Source organism: Aphelocoma coerulescens, chromosome 23 (assembly GCF_041296385.1).
Source record: "Aphelocoma coerulescens isolate FSJ_1873_10779 chromosome 23, UR_Acoe_1.0, whole genome shotgun sequence".
Lineage (NCBI taxonomy): Eukaryota > Metazoa > Chordata > Aves > Passeriformes > Corvidae > Aphelocoma > Aphelocoma coerulescens.
In genome coordinates, this window is record NC_091036.1 from 6,565,896 (window position 1) to 6,585,264 (window position 19,369).

General features: G+C 58.0%; 1 protein-coding gene across 1 annotated transcript; it reads right to left on the minus strand.

Annotated features, from left to right (window-relative positions):
* Positions 1 to 1,979: 1,979 nt before the first annotated feature.
* HEYL (hes related family bHLH transcription factor with YRPW motif like) lies at positions 1,980 to 10,723 on the minus strand. Its single transcript, XM_068994422.1, has 5 exons — positions 10,512 to 10,723; positions 6,994 to 7,060; positions 6,527 to 6,610; positions 5,992 to 6,073; positions 1,980 to 4,588 (listed from the first exon to the last, which is right to left on the minus strand). The coding sequence occupies exons 1-5, from the start codon at positions 10,589 to 10,591 to the stop codon at positions 3,921 to 3,923; spliced, it is 981 nt and encodes a 326-aa protein (XP_068850523.1). The 5' UTR covers positions 10,592 to 10,723; the 3' UTR covers positions 1,980 to 3,920.
* Between the last annotated feature and the right edge of the window lie 8,646 nt (positions 10,724 to 19,369).

The window sequence follows — 19,369 nt, forward strand, 5'->3', positions numbered from 1 at the left end:
GGTGACGTTTGTGCTCCCTCCCAGGGGACTCCGTGCAGACAGCCACACGTGCTGTGTCCTCCTCTATCCTTTTCACTCCCGACACGGCCTGATGGGCTGGAGGTACAAAACTGCCCCCAGGGACCCCACTGCTCTTGGTGTCCTCAACACACGAGTGCAGCTGCTGCTGGTGGCCATCGATACCTGAGATCCTCCCAGCTGGCCCTCTCAGGGCCTTCAGCAGCGCCTGGAGCAGAGGGGACATCTGTTAATGGCTTTATCTTGCCAATCCATCCCCATCGATGGTGCTGGTGGGTGACACATCAATCATCCAGAGGCCTCCCGAGCTGCTCTGCTGCCCTGTGTCTGCGCTGTACCTCGGTCCTTGATGGTCACCACAAAAGATCGCCCAACTCCCAGCACAGATGGCAGGTTTTCAACCAAATGCCACCCCCCGGGTTAGGATTTCTGCACCTCGGCTTTAGGATTTCCACCAGCAGATGGCAGGGCGGGATTGCTCCACGAGCAGAAAGCAGGGAGAACATTTCACCCAGGGCAGGCAGCAGCAGGACTGAGATAAGCCCCGTTTCTCCACGCCGGGGAATTCGGGAGGGCAGGGCTCGCTCCTGGAGCACCTGCTGCACAGCAGATCTCCCACGGCCTGGGAGTGTCCCTGTCCCCTCCAAGGCTCGTTCACCAGGACCCTGCTTTGTTCCAGCCGTGTCGGGCTGGGAGCCTTTTTAACACCGCTGTGCCACCGCGCAGCCCCAGCCCACGCCTTCCCACGGGCCTCTTCAGCAGGAATTTTTTTTTGCCTGAAGAACAAGGATGCACGGAGAGTTCGGGGATTTCCCCTGCAGGGTAGATCAAAAGTTGCCAGGATGTATTAGAGGAGACGTTTAGGCTAAAGAAAACCCTGGGGGGAAAAAAAAATCAAATGAAGCTGCAGTCCTGAGCTACTGCTCTATAATCACCGTGTTGCTGTGGGGAGAAAACCCCACGGGGCTGAACCGATGCCCTTCCACCCGCCCCGGCTCCCGTTTGATCCGCAGAGATCAGGAAGTGGTTTTTCTTTTTTCCCCTCTGTCTCTGTTTTGTTTTAGCACTGTAGCCCGCGGGGCCGGTTTGTGTGCCTGCCTCCCACGGAGGGTAATTGGGTTCCTCTCTCTGGCCGAGGCCACACCGGAGCACTGAGCTCCCACCGCCGCCTCCAGCCGGGTCAGGGCAGCCCAGGCACCAGCGGGACGAGCCGTCATCAATAGCCCTATTATTGCTCTTGAAGTTTCTCCCCGCTTCCAGACGGATGCTGCATTACTCCATCACAGCTGCAGTTGCTCCCTTCCAGCAATTCCCCGCACGGCACTTAAGGAAGGGATTTATGGGCGGTTTTGAAAGGCATTTTGCAGCGAGAAGGAGTTATGGGAAAGGAAGTTGAATTCCCACCATTCCCCAGTAAAATTCTCCCAAGCATCTTTCACGAGAGGGATCATTTACTGCTCCTTTCCTCAAAACAGAGACAGGCTCTCAGCTGTGGCGCTTTGTTTAGTCCAAAGCGTTTCCCGACAGCGAGATGCCACAGAGGTTATTCTGGTCTCGGCTGCAAAGGGTCAGGAGACCAGGGCAAGCCCTCAGTCTGGCTGCTGGAGGCTCTGCCAGACCCCATCTGTTCCCTGACACTTTCATAGACCCTAAATGAAATGATTTCTTCTCGAGTGACGGATTATTGCCAATCTCAGGGCAAGCCTTGGTGAATACCCAGCTGATTTTGACTCATTTTCTAAAGTAAAAAAGTCTTGGGGCCAGAGTCACCAAGAGCTATAAAACAATCACAGGGGATGTCACCTTAAAAGCTGCATCTCACCTTTTTTTGAAGCATTTCAGGAATCAAAACCTGCCACAAAATTACTCATCGATGGCCTTCACAGGTCCCTTCTGTGATCCGGGCAGGCTGGATGAGCAGATCGGATTCACTTCAACACTTACATTTCATAACCAGGACAGGGGGTTTGAAAGACTTTATTTGACACCTTTGCTGATGTCACAGCTCGTGAATCTAAGAGCACTGCACAGTGTAAAGTGAGGCCGTGAGCTCTAGTGCACAAACCTGCTGCAGGAACAGCCAGGGTCCACGAGGACCTCCCTCCTGTGACTTTATTTAAAGGAAATATGTTGTTCCTGGCTGATTCCGGCACTTGAGGACAAGGGTGAGAAGTAGCAGAGGCGTTTCTGTGCGCTAAGTGCGATGACTTCCATCAAAACAACTGGGAGGGACTCACTTTCCAAACAAAGGCAGATACATATATTGACATGCACATGGCAGATACCATCTGCAGGAAGGAAAACAACAGCTCATCCCCACAGCCCGACCGGCTGCACCTCTGACCTGAGGCATGGGAAGAGTTTCTCCCATTCAAAAGAGATCTTCTCCCTCTTTTTTACCTTTCTTTGCACTGACCTTCTCTCTCTTTCCGTGCTAGAGGTGGGCAAGGGGTGGGCATGCAGCTGGGTCCAGGATATTCTGCACGTGTATCCCAGCAAGTCAAGGCACAAATGCACGGAGCAGGGGCTGTTCAGGTGAGGGGGAGCACTGGGAAACCCTGCCCTGCCACCATAGGATGTGGCACAGGAGCGGGGTGGCTTGAAAGCTTCAAGTTTCTGTTCTTTCTGCCCAAAGAAGAGAGGAGGGGAGGCCAGCTGGAGGAGCCGAGGTGTAATCTGCTGTGTCAGTCATCTGGGGGCACATGGGGCAAGGCAGGGAGAGCTCTCAGGACTCAGGACAAGTGCAGTGACACCTCAGGGGGTTTTGGTCCCAGCCCAGGGAGGGGGATGAGAGGTGTGAGACCCAAATGTGGTGCTGGAGAAAGAAAACAGAAACATTGTGGGAGGAGAGGGTGAGGGATGCTGGGCTCAGGGAGAGTGAGGGAGGCACTTCAAATTCAGGCTGCTCCGACCCATTTTCCCCCTTTGCAGTCACGGCTGTTCAGCAGGGGGTGGAGGAGAGACAACTCCAGCAGGGAGACTGGCAGAGGGAAAGGCATTTTCTTCTCACTTCGGCCGTCAGAGCCTTCCCCTCCGTGACAGGCTGTTGGAACCCTGGGTTCCGAAAGAAGAACAAGCAACAACAGGCGTCCCTTTGAAATCCTCTGTCTCGCCTCTTCACACCTCGGTGGTGCAGGGCAAGGGCTGAGCCCGGGTGGCCTGGCCGGCTGCTCCGGCAGGGTTTGTGCCGGGAACCCAGCGCAGGCCCTGCAGCCACGGCGGGATTTCAGCGGGGCTGTGGGAACGAGCCCTGCTAAGCCGCTGCCTCACTCCACCTTAAGGGCACGTAAGTGGGAAAAGCTGGTAATGCGAAGAGGAAAGCACGGGGATTAGCAGGCAGCCAGTTCTCTTCGGGAGCTGGGGGCGGGGGGGCTGGAGCCTTCCTCGTGGGTGCCAGCAGTGCTGGGCACGGGGTGTGAGCTGTGCCCATCCCACCACGCCAAAATGAGGAGCTGCAGCTGGGGGACGCGTCGCAGGGAATCAGCACGAGCAAGTCTGGCTGGCAGCTCCGAGTCCTCGGGGGAATAAAGACACTATTTCAAGGCTGGTTGTTTTCCAAAGGACAGCAACGCTGGGCTCTGCAGTGGGGTTTGCTGGAGGAGGAACGGGGTTGGGATCTGCGTGTGCCCCCTCCCTCGTAGCCAGAAGGTCTGGAGCACGGCCTCGTGCAGACAAGTGCATGGAATCGGATGTGATTTACGTTTGCAGGCGTCACGAGGGAGAGGACGTGCGACGGTGAGGCGAGGAGGGCGGCGCGAGGAGGGAGGGAAGAGCAGAGAGAATTTTCTCTATGGATCCTTGGCTTCTGCAAAGCAGGAAAGATGCCTTTTCAACCGAGTTTGTTCTCAGCCCTTCGGGCAATGAGCGCTGAGGAACTCCTGTCTCCGGAGGGGAAGGGAGGGTCAGAAAGCCCCGATTTCCGTCGCCCAGGAGCGGCAGATCCTGGATGTCCCAACCCTGATCCCGGGTCCCTGCGCGGCAGCACCCAAGACGGGAGGTGCCGCGTAAGCTGGCGGCACAGGGATGCCGGCAGAGGCTGGGGAGAAGAGGAAAGTGGCGATTTGGCTGCTCTTGGATGAGCCCTCCCTCAGTGCTCCCGCTGGCGACGGCATCCTGGGCACGGCCGGCACGGCTGCGGCCGAGCCGGCGCCCCGGGCCCTCCGGCTGGAGGAGCCCATCCTGCTGGCCAGGAAGCTCCGGCGGGATGGCAGCATCTCACCAGGGACGCGGCGGAGCGGGGCCGGCCTCACTGCGGAGCTGGGGTAAGCCAGGGAAGATGCAGTCAAAACAACCGGAGCGGGAGCAGCCTCCCTCCTGGGGATCTGCACAGGCCCAGCGGCGCCGTGCAGGAAGGACCACGGCCAGGCCTGGATGGGCAGCAGGGACGTGGCCACGGGTGAAGGCTCCATTTCTGCCACGTAATTATTCAGGTGGGAGAGGAGTCGCAGCCGGATGGGGTCGGCGGCGTTTTGGCCCTCGAGGATGCCCAGGTACCTGACAACTTCGGTGAGACACTCGCGGAAGCCGATGCTTCTGTAATCCACGGCCAGAGCCCGGGCGTCCAGGAAGCCTGGAGGGAGAGGACGTGGGTGACAGTAAGGCCGTGCAGAGCTCAGGAATGCGCTTGGATTTCACTACCCTCTCTAGTGCACTGTGTATTTCACTTGAGGCACTTTGCTGCCGTGTGATATTCCCGAAGCAGGCAGCCAAGTGGGTGTCCCAAGGGACCGGACGTTTGCGTGCGTGAGAGCGGCGTCTGCGGTTATCTGACCGGGATGAACCCGCCGGGGTCAGGGAGCCTCTCACTCCGTGTGAGACCAGTGAGAGGTTTCATTAGCTGTGCTCAGGAAGGAAGAATTTTTTCCTGTTGGATTCTATCAGTTATCACTGCTGGAGACATGGCTGTGGGCTGGGTGGGCACTGGGGTTGGGCTGCCTTTGCCAAGGGGCCATTCCAATCAGGACAGTGCCTCCTCAACGCACAGCTTAGCACCACTTCCCTCTGCCCGGCTCCTAAAATTTACACTCCCTTTAAACCAACACAGGGCAGTGGCAGAACCAAAACAGCTGGGCTGAGAAAGCTCAAAGCCACAGAAATCAGCAACCAGCCGCTGATTTTCAGGCTTCTGCTCCCAACTTGCAGCTTCGTGAGGCCGTAAGCAATAAAGCAGAGAATGTCACAGCACAGTGAAGCGCTGGACCACTGTGCTTGACGGGGTCTCTCGTGACAATGCGGCCCTTTGTTGCAGTGCAGTCAAACTGAATATCTAAACAAATGTTCCAGACCAAGTTACAGCCCTGAACCAAAGCCTGGATGCCAGCAATGTCCCCAGCAAGCCAAAACTGGGTGGTAAGCAAGCCAGAGGCTTCTTTACTGGAGCTGTGATCTCCATCCTGTTAACTGGAACAGGACAGAGGGTCTGTACTGAGGTCCCAGTACAAATAAGACCTTTGTTGAATTTTGCACAGGGCTCCCTCTCTCTTCTTATAACAACCAAGACACACACACACACACAAAAAAAAAAAAAAAAAAAAAAAAAAAAAGAACAGAAAGGGAAAAAAAAAGCCTTGTTTATTTGCAGAGTCCTCATGCAGAATTCAGCCTCCGCAGGAAATGTATCCCAGGGAGGAGGTAAAGGGTTTAATATGGTTTTTCTGGAAGCAGGCTCCATTTCTGAGCAGGAAGAAATGAGTCTCTGGCTGAACAGCTTTTAGCAGGGGGTGTGACACCAACAGTGCTGTCCCTGTGGGGCTGGGGGGGGTTCAGCTCCCCACCTATCCCACTGTCCCAAATGGATGCATGGGATGCTGACCCATCTGTAGGAAAATGCCCATCTGCCCTCCCTCAAAAGGTATTTCCCTTGGGAAGCAGGCAGAGCTGGCTGGAGGCAGCTCGCTGCTGCAGCTGATGGGGAATTTTCCTTCCAGGTTTGCACCTTCACCTCACCCACGTGCTCCTAAGAGCAGTTCTTACCTGTTCCTCCTGTGGCGTGAAGCATTTTTAAGTGATCCACTGTCATTTGTAGAATTTCTGCCTTCTCCAGCTTGGAAGACCCCTGTGTGGGGAGCAGAAAGGAAAAGCCATTTGTCATTTTATGGTCCAGGGCTTTGTGCCTCTCAGGAGCCAGGCTCTGACCGATGATTTCCTCCCTGAAACCTCCCTGAAGCCCAGGAGTGCTCAGAGTGGCGCAGGGCATCCACCAGGGCTCTGTTTTTTACATCAAGCGAGCAGAAAAACCAGCTCCTTCCCGGTGCAGATTGAAAAATCCCTCTTTCTGTGCTTCCTCATATCTGCAAAACACTTCCTAGATTGAATTTATCATCCCCAGGGCTCCTGAATATTTGCCAATATCGTTCCACCACCCCATTCCCACCACCTACTTACTCCCTGGAGTGAGGATGATAAGGAAGGCACAGCCTTGCTGCAGAATTTCTCCTTCTGGAGGCTGTACCCCAAACCCTGCAGCCCTCGTGGGACCAGGGCACCAGGGGCTCTCCCAAACACACACCTGCTTCTCGAAGGCCGTGGGCACCAGGCGCCGCAGCTCCGAGAGGCTGCTGTTGATGCGGTCACGGCGCCGCTTCTCGATGATCTGTGGAGATTTCCAAGCAGAGAGAAGAAACCACAGTCACTCACAGCCACAGCTCCCAGATCTAAAGCCCTGCAGGTGCTTTGAAAGGGCCACGGGTGTGCGAGTGTTTTGGGGTGCAAAAGTTGAGAGAAGAAACGTGAACTGGTGTGATAACCGCAGGTGGAATTGCTCTCCCCTTTTCTGCCAGATATGGGGCCAAACCTCTGCAAAAAAATCGGCTTCGGGGAGGATTCTGCAGGGGATGGAGCAGGAGGGGTGTAAAGGTGATGTTGCACTGTGTCCTCACAATAAGGATGGGCCGACAGCCCCCCAGTGCACACAGGGGGACATCTCTGGCACACAGTCAGGGCCAGCCTGCCCTGGTCATCATAAGGGACACTCACCCCTCTCCTCTTCTTCCTGGCTTGTATCTGAGATGTTGTAGTGGGAGACACAGACCTGGAAACATGGCTGGAAAGGAAGGAGAGGGGATCATTTCTAGCACTGGCTGGAGAGCAACCTCTGTTGCACATATGTTCTACACACGTTTGCCATCTGCAGTTTCCTCCCCCCACCCCAAAAAACATCTTCTGTGGTTCCCATCTCATTTTTACCCACAACACAGAGCTCAGGAATTGGGGATGGAGAGCCAAGCAGAGACTTGAATCCCAATCTCTCCCCTCCGAGAATCTCCCACCAGATCCCAGAAACCTGGGACAGATTTCTGCACCAAAATGTCCATCCACTCCCAGGCACAATTCTTCGATCCCAGCCTGCGATGGCATTTCCACGGGGCTGGGAAAGCAGCGATCCGAGCTCTGGAGTCGTGGCCTTTTTTCCTCCATGTGTGAACCTCCCGTCCCTCGTGTCTGAGCCTGCCCTGTCTGCAGGCTTTGCATCTCAGAGCCACGATAGCAGGAGGGATCTGGGCTCCAGGGATCCAAGCTCCCACCCAGGGAGGGCTGGCTGCTCCTCAGGGTGAGGCCAGCGGTGGCACTGATGTGGTTTCTGAGGGCTTCCCGGAGAGTCGTTTCCCAAACCACAATTTTTGGGGTGGGCTGGGATGTTCTCAATGTTCTGAAACATTCAGAAAGGGGCCAGGAATGGGGCAGGGAGGACACCTGGCAGGAGGTGACAGGGCAGGGACTCTCCTGCTGGCTCAGGGGACAAGTGACATTGTGGGGACAGGCTAAGGAACAGGGCCCCACAAACCACCCTGTGCCTGCCAGGCTAAAGACACCAAAGGTCAGCCCTAGACATGCAGAGGGAGGCAAAGTTCAACCCTTAGGTCCCCATAACGATGGATAACCGGCCGTGGGAAACTCCCTGGAGCAAGACCCCATGGCTGGTGGGGGGGGATGAGGCTGGCCGGGCCACCTCCCACCTCTCCCAAGCAGGGTTTGTCCCTCTGGAAAGTGGAACTGGCTCAGGGTTTGTCCCTCTGGAAAGTGGAACCGGCTCAGGGCTCTTTCTGTGCCTTAGGAAAACTCGGAGCAGGGATGTGAACACGCGTCCGCCTGCAATCCCGGCCAGCCCAGCGCGCCGCAGGGACCAGAGCTCGTGTCAGGCACCCAAATCTGGAAAGGGCCACTTGAGTTCACCCCAATCCAAATGTTTTTCAGTTTGACAAAGCATTTTAATAGGAGTCCATTAAGGATTTTCCTGCACAGACAGTGCTGTCTGCAGCCAGCTGAAAACTAGACCCAGCTCAGCCTATTAAAAATAGGCCCAAGCGAGGCGCTTTCAGAAGTGGTTTTACACAATAACACGTTCTTCTGCTGCCTGCTCCGCTCATCTCCATACAGGTCCCCTATTTGAATGTCTGCTGGGTGGGCTCTCTCTGGGCAGAGGTGCTGGCTGGCTCCACAAGTACCAACATGCATCGCCAGCTACGCAGACGTGCACAGAATGAGCCATTTTGATGTGAAAGCGGGCTCTGCACAGACACCGGGGTGTTTTAGGTGCAGGGGGTAGGTGCTGAATTCACCTGGAAATGCAAAGAAGGCAGCCAAAAATAACAGTGGTTTTTGGAACTCTCTTTGCAGGGCGGCCTGGATGCGTTGTTCTTTGTGAGCTGCCGTTCCAGATGTGGATATCAACACCTATCCCACTGCAAAATGTATTTAAAAAATACATCTGGTGGATTTGAACCACATAAAAGATAGCGTGAGTATATTCCCCATGACTAAAATTTCTGCATTGCTCTTTGCTTGGTTTTGTCATTCGCAGCACAGCTCTGGCTGTGAACTGGGCAGATCTTGCACTTCTGCAGTGACCCCAGAGCCTAAACTTGCTCCACGCACCGATCCAAGCCTCACACCCGGCGTGACTCATCCCCTCACTACAGGGAAACTGGTTTGCCCAAACCACTCAGCCGATGGGTAATGGGCTGGGAACCTCAGCCAGGCAGCCGCTCTCTGCTCTGATCACTCCTCCACACTCCCCACCTGGAAGTGTTTGATTTTTCTGGATCCACCAGCATCCCATGCAGGATGGCATTACTTGGGGTGTGATCTCTGCAGGGCAGGAACAGCTCTTTTGGCTGTGGATTTGCGTGACATGAGGAACAACATCCACCTATACAAATATCACCAGATCGCAGCCAGCCTGGTTCTACCACTGGCTCGAGAGGACAAACACATTAGCAGCACCAGAGAGAGATTAAAAGTTCATCATTGCTGGTCACTGAAATAAAATATTGTGACAATTCTGGTATTTTATCCCTCGGGGTCCTATGGACTCGGTGTGCTGCTATTTTGATGTGGAGAGGTGGGATATATTTCACCTGCAGCAGGAAAGCAGCTTAAATATTGATGCACTTGGAAACGGCGTAAGGGTTCAGGGAATCCCTGCAGGACATTTTGTGCCCGACGTGCCCGGCTCTGCTGCGACTGTATCAGAAGCAGATTCATGAATTTAGTCCCACGAGAACCTGAGCTTGGCACCAGCCAGGCAGCTGCTCCGCTCAGGATACCAAAGAGCAAGAGGGAATGAATTCATCCAAAGCCTCGCTGGATGCAGAGGGAAGGGGGACACTTGGCCATGGAAACAAGAGTTCAAAAGCAGCTGATTTTTGGATGGGAACAAATAACAGAGCCTTTCCTTCATCCCCTGCGCCGTCTGCACCCTCAGAGCCTGGGAGGGCTGACCCAGCCTGGGAACCCGGGCTGCCAGCGGCGCTGGGGATGCCCTTTGCCAGGGGAGCACGGGGAAGCCTGAGGGCATCGCCTGGGGAACCACACACGGGTCCTGTCCTCACCATTCCCTCACAAAGAGCAAAGCCCAGAGCTGAAAGTGCAGCTCAGCAGCGATGGGACAGAGCCTGCGAACTGCGCTGCCGAGGGGCAGCGGGGCAGCCCTTCCCTGCTCGGGCTCCCTCCCTAACACATCACAGCCCCAGCTGGTGCCTTACGAATGCATCAGCAGAGCAGAAGCGTTTTTCTCATGCAAAACCACAAAAAATGTGGTTTCTTCCCCATTCCCCGGGAGCTCTCGGATTGCCGGGAGCGCAGGGGTGTGGGTGCCTCTGCTCGGGGGGGCTGCCCCATCTCGGGGTGCAGAGAACGGGCTCCTGCTGCCCTTCTCCCACCTGGCAGGAGAAGGCCACCGCGCTGGCTTTAATGGGATTCTCTTGAAGCTCCTAACACAGCTTTAACACTTTTATGGCCGCTTCGGTTTCCTTGCGGGGTCAGCCCCACGGCCAGCACCAGCCCTGGCCGGCGCTCTAGGGTCATCCTGCCTGTCCGCGCAGGACCAGCCCGACCCCGAGGGGTTACGCGAGGTGCGAGGGACTCCCGGTGCGGCGGTGGCAGCCCCGGTGCCCTCCCGTGCCGTGTCCCGGTGCCGCCGTGGCAGAGCCGGTGCCCTCCTGTGCCGTGCCCCGGGACCCCAAAAACCCGCGTGGGACGGAGGCTACCCTCACCTGTACTCCTCCTCCCGGCCCACGTCGATGGTGCCGTCAGATTCCGTGTCGGACGAGCTCTCCTCGCAGAGCCGCTTCATCCTGGCGGGGGGAGAGGCCGGTGGGCTCGGCGAGGTTGCCCCACGCGTGGCCCCGGTGGCCGCCGCCGCCGTCGTTCCCCGCCGTGCTCGGGGCAGTGCTGTCCCTGCCCGGGCTCCGCCGCTCCGGCCCCGCACGGCTCCTCCCCTGCCCGCTCTGCCTCTCCCACCCCCGGCTCTCCTTCCCTGGCTCCCTCCCGGCACGTCCCCACCTCCCGGGTAATGGGTTAATGAGCCACCATCTCCCGGGAGTGACGGATTACGCGGCCGCGCCGGCGCTCCCCGGTTCCCAGGGCCCCCCCGCGCCCCCCCGCCTCCTCCCGCTCGCTGGTCGAAATCCCAAATCTTCCTGTAAAAGGAACAGTCTGTGTGAACCGTCTCATGTCCCCCCCCCTCCTGCCCACGGCCCCCCTTCCAGCCGCTGCACATTGGCCTCAGCCCCAGTTTAAAGGGACCAGTGACCTCACTGGCAACAGAAAACCGTGGGAAAGAGATGGGACTGATAAAGCCTTGAGTTGTTTCAGGGAAAAATCAACATCCAGCCCCACACGCACACACATGTCTGCCCGGCTCCGAGCGGCGCAGGCACTTTGCAGGCTTATGATTCAGATGGAAACCGGCTCGTTCGAAGCGCGGTGCTGTTTGAGGACGCCGCTCAAAGGGCCCTCGGCTGGGATTAATCAGCGGCCACTGCCGAGGGCCGGGCTGGCAGCGGTGGCACCGCGCTCGGGACGGGTCCGGCACCACGCCGCGGTGGTCCGGCCGGGAGCTCGGCCCTCCTGCCACGCTCCCACAGCCTCGGAGCCTCCTCAAGTGCCAGCTCACGGCGCTGCCGGGGCAGGGCGTTTGACACCTATCCTGTGAGACGAAGCGGCCAAAAGCCGAGTTTAGGCTTTGTAACATTGGGGTGAATCGCTGTTTTCTCGTCTCATTCCACAATGCTGGAAAGTTTAACCCACAGCCCAGCATCGAGTGAGCATCTCCCTTTCTCTGCTCTGGCAGGAAGGAGGCAGGAATCAGGTTTTTTCAGAGCCCTGCGCTGCTAAAATCCCCCAAGGCAGCAAAAACGTGTGCGTGTGGGGGAGAGACAGAGAGAGAGAGAGGAGGAGGAGGGAGAGCACAGAAGTGGAGGTTCCCAGTACGAAAATAATGCCTTTTATTTTGAAAAAAAATAATCAGCGCTAAGATCTGGCAACACGTGGGTTTCCCAAAGCCCTTCTGCAGAGACCGCAGCGGTGATAACAGCCCCGTCGCCGCTCGGGCCAGCCAAGCCACCCCACCACCCGTCTCCCGTGGCCTCCTGGGGTGCTCCCTATCTCCCTCAGCCATCTCTGCCAGCTCACCCACGCTGCACCCGCCAACCCCGAGGTGTCTGCAATTCCCCAGCACCTCTCCAGCAGCTCCGGAAAAGCCAAATCCTGGCTCCTGCCTGCCCTTCGCCCACGCCTGCCCCAGCCCAGCACACGGAGCAGAGGAAAGCGCGGCCCCCCCCGAGCGGTTTTTGGGACTGAACAGCACCGTCCTCCCCTTCTGAAGTGAAGCAACGGAGACCTGAAGCAGCCGTCCTGTGCTGGAGTGGAAAACTGACGTCTCGGCAGTGTTTGTAAACTGGAAAAGGGAGTAGAACCTTTGCTTCAGCTCACAGCACTTTGTTTCTCTTATTCTGGTGTTTTGTTTTCACTACGAGAAGCGGTCAAGAAGCCGAGCTGTTATTAGCTTACATTTCCAAACGAAAGGTTGCTTTGAACCAGAAGAATTAGAAAAGTGTTATTTTAGCAGTTTTGAGACCCACTCCTCCTCCCTTTCCAAAGTGATTTCAGTTAGAAACACATACATCTCCAAACCAAACTTCCCATAAACATGTGTTTTTGAGAGATTAATACTCTTTCGACTGATAAAACTATTTGAATGGGATCCTGAGATTGGTTGTTTCAGGCTCTTGCTCATATCACAGCGAGCCTGAACCAAGCTGAGCCCAGACCTGCCACAGAGGAACACTTTTCTTGTCCATTAGAAAGGAATTCACTGTCCAGACTCCATCTTTTCTGGGCCTTGTCTAAGCATCATTATCTGGGTTCAATTGAAGTGTAATTGGCAACATGTTTTTCTAGGATTACACTTCATTATGAACAGAGCGGGGGCCCCGAAACCCACTTCTCCTGTAATCGGATCCGTTCTCCAGCCTGTGCTCCTGGAGACTCGTTTATAATCGACCCCAGAGATCCCAGGGGGGATTGTGAGGGGCATCTGAACCACCCCAGACGGAGCAGAGATGGTGCTGAGACCCCTCACGGGCCGGTTCAGTGGAGACGACAGGGAAGGATTAAACGGGCTTAGCTGCGTGAGGGGAGCTGGATTTTGGGAGTGTCACCCATGTCCCACGGGAGGGAGCAGCCAGACCTCCCCCACAGCGGGCAAGGGGAGATTTGGGTTCAGAAATGGGGGTTCTGCCCCTCCTGGCCTCTCACTGGGCGTCTTTGCAGGCGGTTCCCGTGGTACAGTGACCCCGAGAGCAGAGCCACAAGCTGTGGGTGACCAACCTCTGCCCAGAGCCGATTTGCTCTTCCCTGGAGAGCTCCAGACTTTGCCACAGCCAAGCCAGGGAATTATCAGAGGAAATCTCTCCCCAAGCCCTGAATTAACAACGCTGGCCCCGTGCTCGGGGCTGTTTCCCCTCTGGGATCACAGCAAGCATTGCTGCAATGCCTGTCCCCATCCCCGGGACCCCTCTGGGACCCTCTGGGACTCAGGAGCTGGTGAGAGCTGTCCCCTGCTCGGGCTGGCTGTGCCTCTCCGTGGTGGGAACTGTTTCCAGAGGATGGGTGTCACGAGGACGGGGCTAAGCCATCCATCACACCCAGCACTAATTGGCTACCCTGCTTCAGAGGCCAAGGAAAAAGCGAGCTGCAAAGATTGATGTTCCTTCCCTGCAGCAGGAAAAACTCTCCGGGCCAGGACTGAGGGTGGATCCCTGCCAGGGACCTGGGATTGCCTAGGTTTGCCTTTGCCAGGCCTGTCCTGGGGATGAAGGGCTCCAGACTAAGCATCCCTGGAGGGGCGATGGTCAGCCCAGCCACCAACCCCCCTCCCACACTGGGACCACGCTGCTCCCTCCCCTCCTGCCTTCCCAGCTCTGGGAAATGTCCCAGGAGAGCAGCCAGCTGTGAAAAGCTGCAGCAGCTGGAATGTGGGAGGGAGGGCAAGGCTTCTGGAAAGCCAGAGGCAGCCGAGGAGCAGGACTTATCTGTTACCTCCCCGTGAACTGACACCTCTGATTTAACCCCGTGCATGCCTGGAATGCCCTGTCCGCACATCTTCAGTCAACATCACCTCCTAACCTCAGGTCCCACCGCCGCCTGCCAGAGCCACAGCTGTAATTCCCAAAGCAGAGGCCTCACAGGGATGCTGGACAGGATTCCTGGCTGCGGACGGGCTGCCTTGCTCTGTGGCTAAGCAGATTCATCACAGGCGGGAGAACCAGGCAGGGCTTTCAGGAGGTGATTTGGGATGAAAGCGTGGAGGGATGAATGCGGTATCACCTCGGTGGTTTGTCAGATCTGGAGCAGGGCCAGGAGAGGATTGTTTGCCGTGGCTCTGCTCCAAGCCAGAGGCACCACAATTGCAAACTCCCCCCCACTTCCCCGGCCCACGGGATCCAGAGCCCGCCCAGCCGACTGCTACGGGCACTCCAGGGGAGGGAAAAACAACATTTTCCCACAAACCAGTGGCCTCACCCTTCCCCAGGCAGGGACAGGGCAGATCCCAGAGCTGAAATTCGGCGCTGCCCTCACCACCCTGGCAGGGCTGTCTGTGTCCTCACACCTATTGCCCCGCGGCGGGTCGGGGAGTGCGGCTGAGCCCTGCAAATCCCGTGGGATGGGGCTCCACGAGGCTGCACCTGCCGAGCTGACGGCTGGGACACCGTGGAGGTGCTGCTGTCCCCTCCTTGAGTCTGTGCCACTCTGTGTCACCAGCTCAGTGCGGCTGGAGGACAGCCAGGGACAGGATCCTCATCCTGCTCTGGAGTCAGCAGATGGTCTAGCATCAGACACCACCAAGTGGGTTAGGCCCTTGATATGCCTCAGTTTCCCCACCCATAATGGAGCTGCTGCACTGGGCGCTTGCTTTGCAGAGAAGCCACAACGAATGATAATTAATATTGCACCAGCCCTGGTGACAGACTGGGTCACTGCTTGTCCAGGAGCCTGAGCCGAGGTCAGGGCTCCCCTGTGGCCACACAGAGAGGAGGGAAGAGTTACTGCCACTGGACACTGGGCTGCTCCTCTCTGGTGTTTTGTACCCAGAGAGGGTGATGGGGACAAAGTGAGGGTGATGGGGACAAGGTGAGGGTGATGGGGACAAAGTGAGGGTGATGGGGACAAGGTGAGGGTGATGGGGACAAGGTGAGCTGTGGTGGCACAGGATGGTCCCTGTGACCACTGCAGCTCCGGGTTCCTCGGCTCTGGGATGAGATGAGCCAGCCCTGGAGGTGCCAGCCCCACTCCCATCTCTGGCCGCTGGAAAGACTGGGATGGCCTTAGGGCTGCACCCGTGCTAAGGAACAAGAGGAGCCGGGATGGGAAAACCCGTGGCTGGTGAGGCAAGGTCCTGGCCTTCCCCCGGGGCCAGTCCCCAGGGCTCCGGGGAACACAATGCCTTTGTTTGGGACTTGGCCTGCGCAAGGAGCCCTTCCCTCGCTCAGCCCCAAAACACCAACCCTTCAAAAGGCCTGTCCTCCCCCTCCCCTTCCCCCAGCAATGCTAATGTGCCAAGGCCTCTTCTCATGAACCCTGGGAGAGATCGGGCTGGTAGACAGTTTCACCACTTGTTAAATGTGTGTTTAGCGATCCTGTGAGTAGACAAGAACAAATACAAACAAGCCGGGCTGGAGAGCCCCTGCCCCTCCGCCCTGCCTGGAACGCACCAGCCCCAAAGCCTTTCTTCTCTGACCACTTCAAACTTTCATTTCTTCTGAAGCCACAACAAGGCACACTTTGTAAAGCAAATGAGTAAACAGCAACTTTCAGCTTAAAAGGAAAACAAGGGGGAGGGACTGTTTTTAATTACTGGATTTTAAAAAGGGCTTTATTCGGTTAATTGCTTTCTGTTGTAAAATGTTCTCCTGCACACAGCCCTGGTTCTAGCTGCGTTGCTGCTGGCCAGATGGCACTGCAGAGGCAATGACAGCATGTGCCTGCGCTGCTTGGGTACACAAGTGCCTTTAACATTCTCAGACAGCACCCCCGAGCCCTCCCAGCCTCATGGAAATGACACGAGGCACCGAGGCTCGCTCAGACGTGGCCGGTGGTTTGGCATGTCCAACCCCCGTCACTTCCAAAGCATCGGCACGCACGGAAAAGCCTCGGCAGCGCTTCACGGCGAGTTCCCAAAAGGGGCTAATTGCTGTTGATGGCCTCGGCTGCAGCTCGTCCTCCCCCCCCCCCGCGATGTTCGTGCGAGGTGCTGAGCTCAGCCCGGTCCCACCCTCTGGATCAGGGCAGGGTGACGGAGCTGCGGGGTCTGGCGTGCGTGGAGGCATGTGGGGCCCTCCGTGTGCTGCAGCGGTGCCAGACGGATTCCAACTGCAGCCCTGATGATCACAACCAGCTTGGGAGACACCCCGAGCCCGTGGAAACAGATGGATTAAAAATGGAGAGTGAAGAGGTGCACGGGAGCATCTTGAGCACGAACGGCACCAGTGAGGGACAGATGGCACAGGGAAGGGGCAGGGAGAGGTGGCAGCGGGAGACTCTTCTCCAGCTGGACCAGTCCCAGGAGGGGAAGAGCGAGGGAAAGAAATGGAGCAGGGAGACCCTGAAACCCTCACTGCGCCCTGGGCGCTGCAGGGGTTTCCACAAGGCCCTGGGTGCCTCAGAGAGGGCTCAAGCAGCGCAGGGGAAGAGGGAGAGAGGTTTGTTCCCACCGTGGAGCTCGCAGGAGCACACACTCCCTCCTCCCCCGCCGGCCTCCGGGAGGGAGCGCAGGCGTGTGTGGGGAAACAGGGACAAGGAGGCTCCCAGTCGGTAGGGAAGGGATCATCCCCTGGCCCTTCCAGCACGGGCGAGGGGAAGTGCACATCCAGAGGGCTTCCAAAGCCACCAGCCCTCCGCCACAGAGGCCCCAGGGTCAGGGATCACGCAGAGTTCAGGGCAGAGGCGAAGCTGCAGCGCTCGGGCTGGCCCGGGGGGAAGCCGCGGTGCTGCCGCTCCCTCTGGCACTGCGAGCTCCTGACTTTCCCTCCCGGCATGGCCTCTCCCCATTTAGAGTGTCCCCCCACACACCCACCACACGCTGCTGTTTTCCATGCTGGTGCTTCCCACAGAATCATTGGAGTTGGAGAAGACCCTTAAAATCGAGTCTAACCATTAACTCAGCTCTCCACTAAACCACGTCCGCGAGTGCCGCGTCCACGCGTTCTGTGAACCCTTCCAGGGGTGGTGATTCCACCACTGCCCTGGGCAGCTCGTTCCAATGCCTGACCACCCTTCCAGTGAAGATTTTTATTCCTAATATCCACCCTAAACTTCCCCTGGCACAACTCGGTGCTGTTTCCTCTCATCCTGGGAGCAGAGCCCGACCCCCCGGGCTGCACCCTCCTGTCAGGGAGTTGTGCAGAGCCACAAGGTCCCCCCTGAGTGGTCCAGGCTGAGCCCCTTTCCCAGCTCCTCCTCATCCGACTTCTGCTCCACGAAGCTGCTTTGATCAGGCAATCCCCTTTCAAAAAACAAACTCAGTAGAGAGCAGCGGCAGCCAGAGGTTCTCCGGAGCCCGCAGGGCCCGTGGCACCAGGCAGCTTTTCCTGCCTTTCCCTGCGCCCACCGCGGCGGGGGTTCGGCTCCTGCCAGCAGCCGGCAGCTGCTGCTGAATGCTCACTTTCTCTAATTGAATAGCAGGAAGTTAAATCTTGTTCCTTCGCCTTTCAGGCTGTCAGCTGGAACAATCGCCCACCTGTGGCACCACCCCGGGGATATAAATAGGGAACAAAACACAATCGCTGCCGGAGGAATGGCTGGCGTTCCCAGCAGATCTGCCGATACCGAGTGCCACGGTGCGTGCCCGCACACGGGAGAGGTGTCAGTGCCGCGGCCGGGCCCACGGACAGCCCCGGGAGCGGCTTCCATGCGCCGGGAATGAGCGCTCAGCGAGCAGGATGGGATGCACGGAGCGCATGGCACACGGGGAGGAGCGGGCAGCGCGTGTGCGGGGACTCGGGTGGCACATCCCATCCCCAGGTTCCTGCCAGGCGCTCCACTGGGTGCTCCCGTCCTGCGCTGGGATTGTCCTGCAGCTGCCCCGTGTCTCCAGGACAGAGTCCGGCGTGCGCTGGTGGTTCCCTCGCTGCTTTTTCCCCGTTTCTCCGAGCGCTGCCAAAGCGGCTGCGAAGCCAAGAGGGAGCGAGAGCTCCTTCCTGGAGCTGCGCCTCGCTCGCCGCCACCCAAGGCGCTCCCCCGCCACCTCCGGCTCTCGCATCATCAGTTCACAGCCGGGCCCCCGCTCCCGCCGGGATGCTCCCGAGGCCGCGGCCGGCACAGCTGGGCTGGATCTGACAGCTCTGCACAGCTGGAAGGAGCCCAGCTGAGGACAAGGATGGAGGGAGGACCCTCTGGGAGTGGGGAAAGGTGGCTGGGAGGGCAGTGGGAGCCACCAGCGCGCTCCCGCACCCGCGCAGGCCAACACTGCCGCCACAAGAGGAAACTATTAATTTGCTGGGAATAAAGTCGGCAGCGAGTCAAAACCCATCCTTCTCCCGATGTGCCGGAGAAGAGGCTCCCAGCCTCCCCTCGCGCCCTCCCTGCCAGCAGCCCCGTCGCCTTTGTCGGGAGGGACAGGCCTGGCACACGGGCACCGCGTCCCCGCGGGGATGGAATGGGGATGGGCACCGTGTCCCCGTCCCAGGGTGGAACATGGCTGGGATTCACCCAGATGTGGGAGCTCTGCTCTCAGCGTGGGACTTGTGGCACCCCGAGCCGGGGGTGCCCCCAGATCCCCGGTACCATGGCGGGGGATGTGTCCCCTTCCCTGACACCCTCTGTCACTCCCTGTGGTGACACTCACAGCACTTCCCTGCTTGTTTTCCCACTGCTGCCACGGCCTCCCTCCAGCTCCCCCAGTGGAGCCGGGGTATTCAGGGCTCGGCAGCCTGAATGAAGCCAGATCCCCGGACACATTCCTGTGGTTGTTGCTTTTTTTTTTTTCCCTCCCTTTTTCTCTTTCTTCCCCCCTCCTCTTCTCCCTCGCTTGGCACCAGCTAAAGGATTCAAAAGGAAGCCAGGCTTGGCAGACGCGGGGGGAGGAGGGAGTGGGGAGATGAAAGAAGGCCTCTCTCCAGCTTTCTCTTCCAGTTCCCACACTCAGCCGGTGCGGAGAGCTCCTAATGATTCCCAGCCGCACCTGGAGGAGGCCGCCGAGGAAGCGGGGCCTGTTTGTACAGCCAGCACGACGGGCCCCCATCGCCCCACCCGTGCCATCTGGGGCGGCCCCACAGCCCCCCAACCAGGTCACCCTGGGTGACAAAGTGCCTGAGATGACGCTTAAGGACGCGTGTCCCACGCCAGAATTGGCTCTGAGAAAAACCTTCCCGTGCCCAGCTCGGTGGGCTTCAAGCAACCCCTTCCCATGGAGGTCAAACCCCGCAGTGGGGTGGGTTGGGGACAGTCTGGGGGCTCAGGTGGCCCCTGGGGCTGTGCTGAGGCAGAGATGCCCGTTCACGCTCCCCAAACACGCACCTGAGGGCAAGGAGCACTGGGTGGCACCGTGGAGGGCGGCGCTGCCATTTAGGGC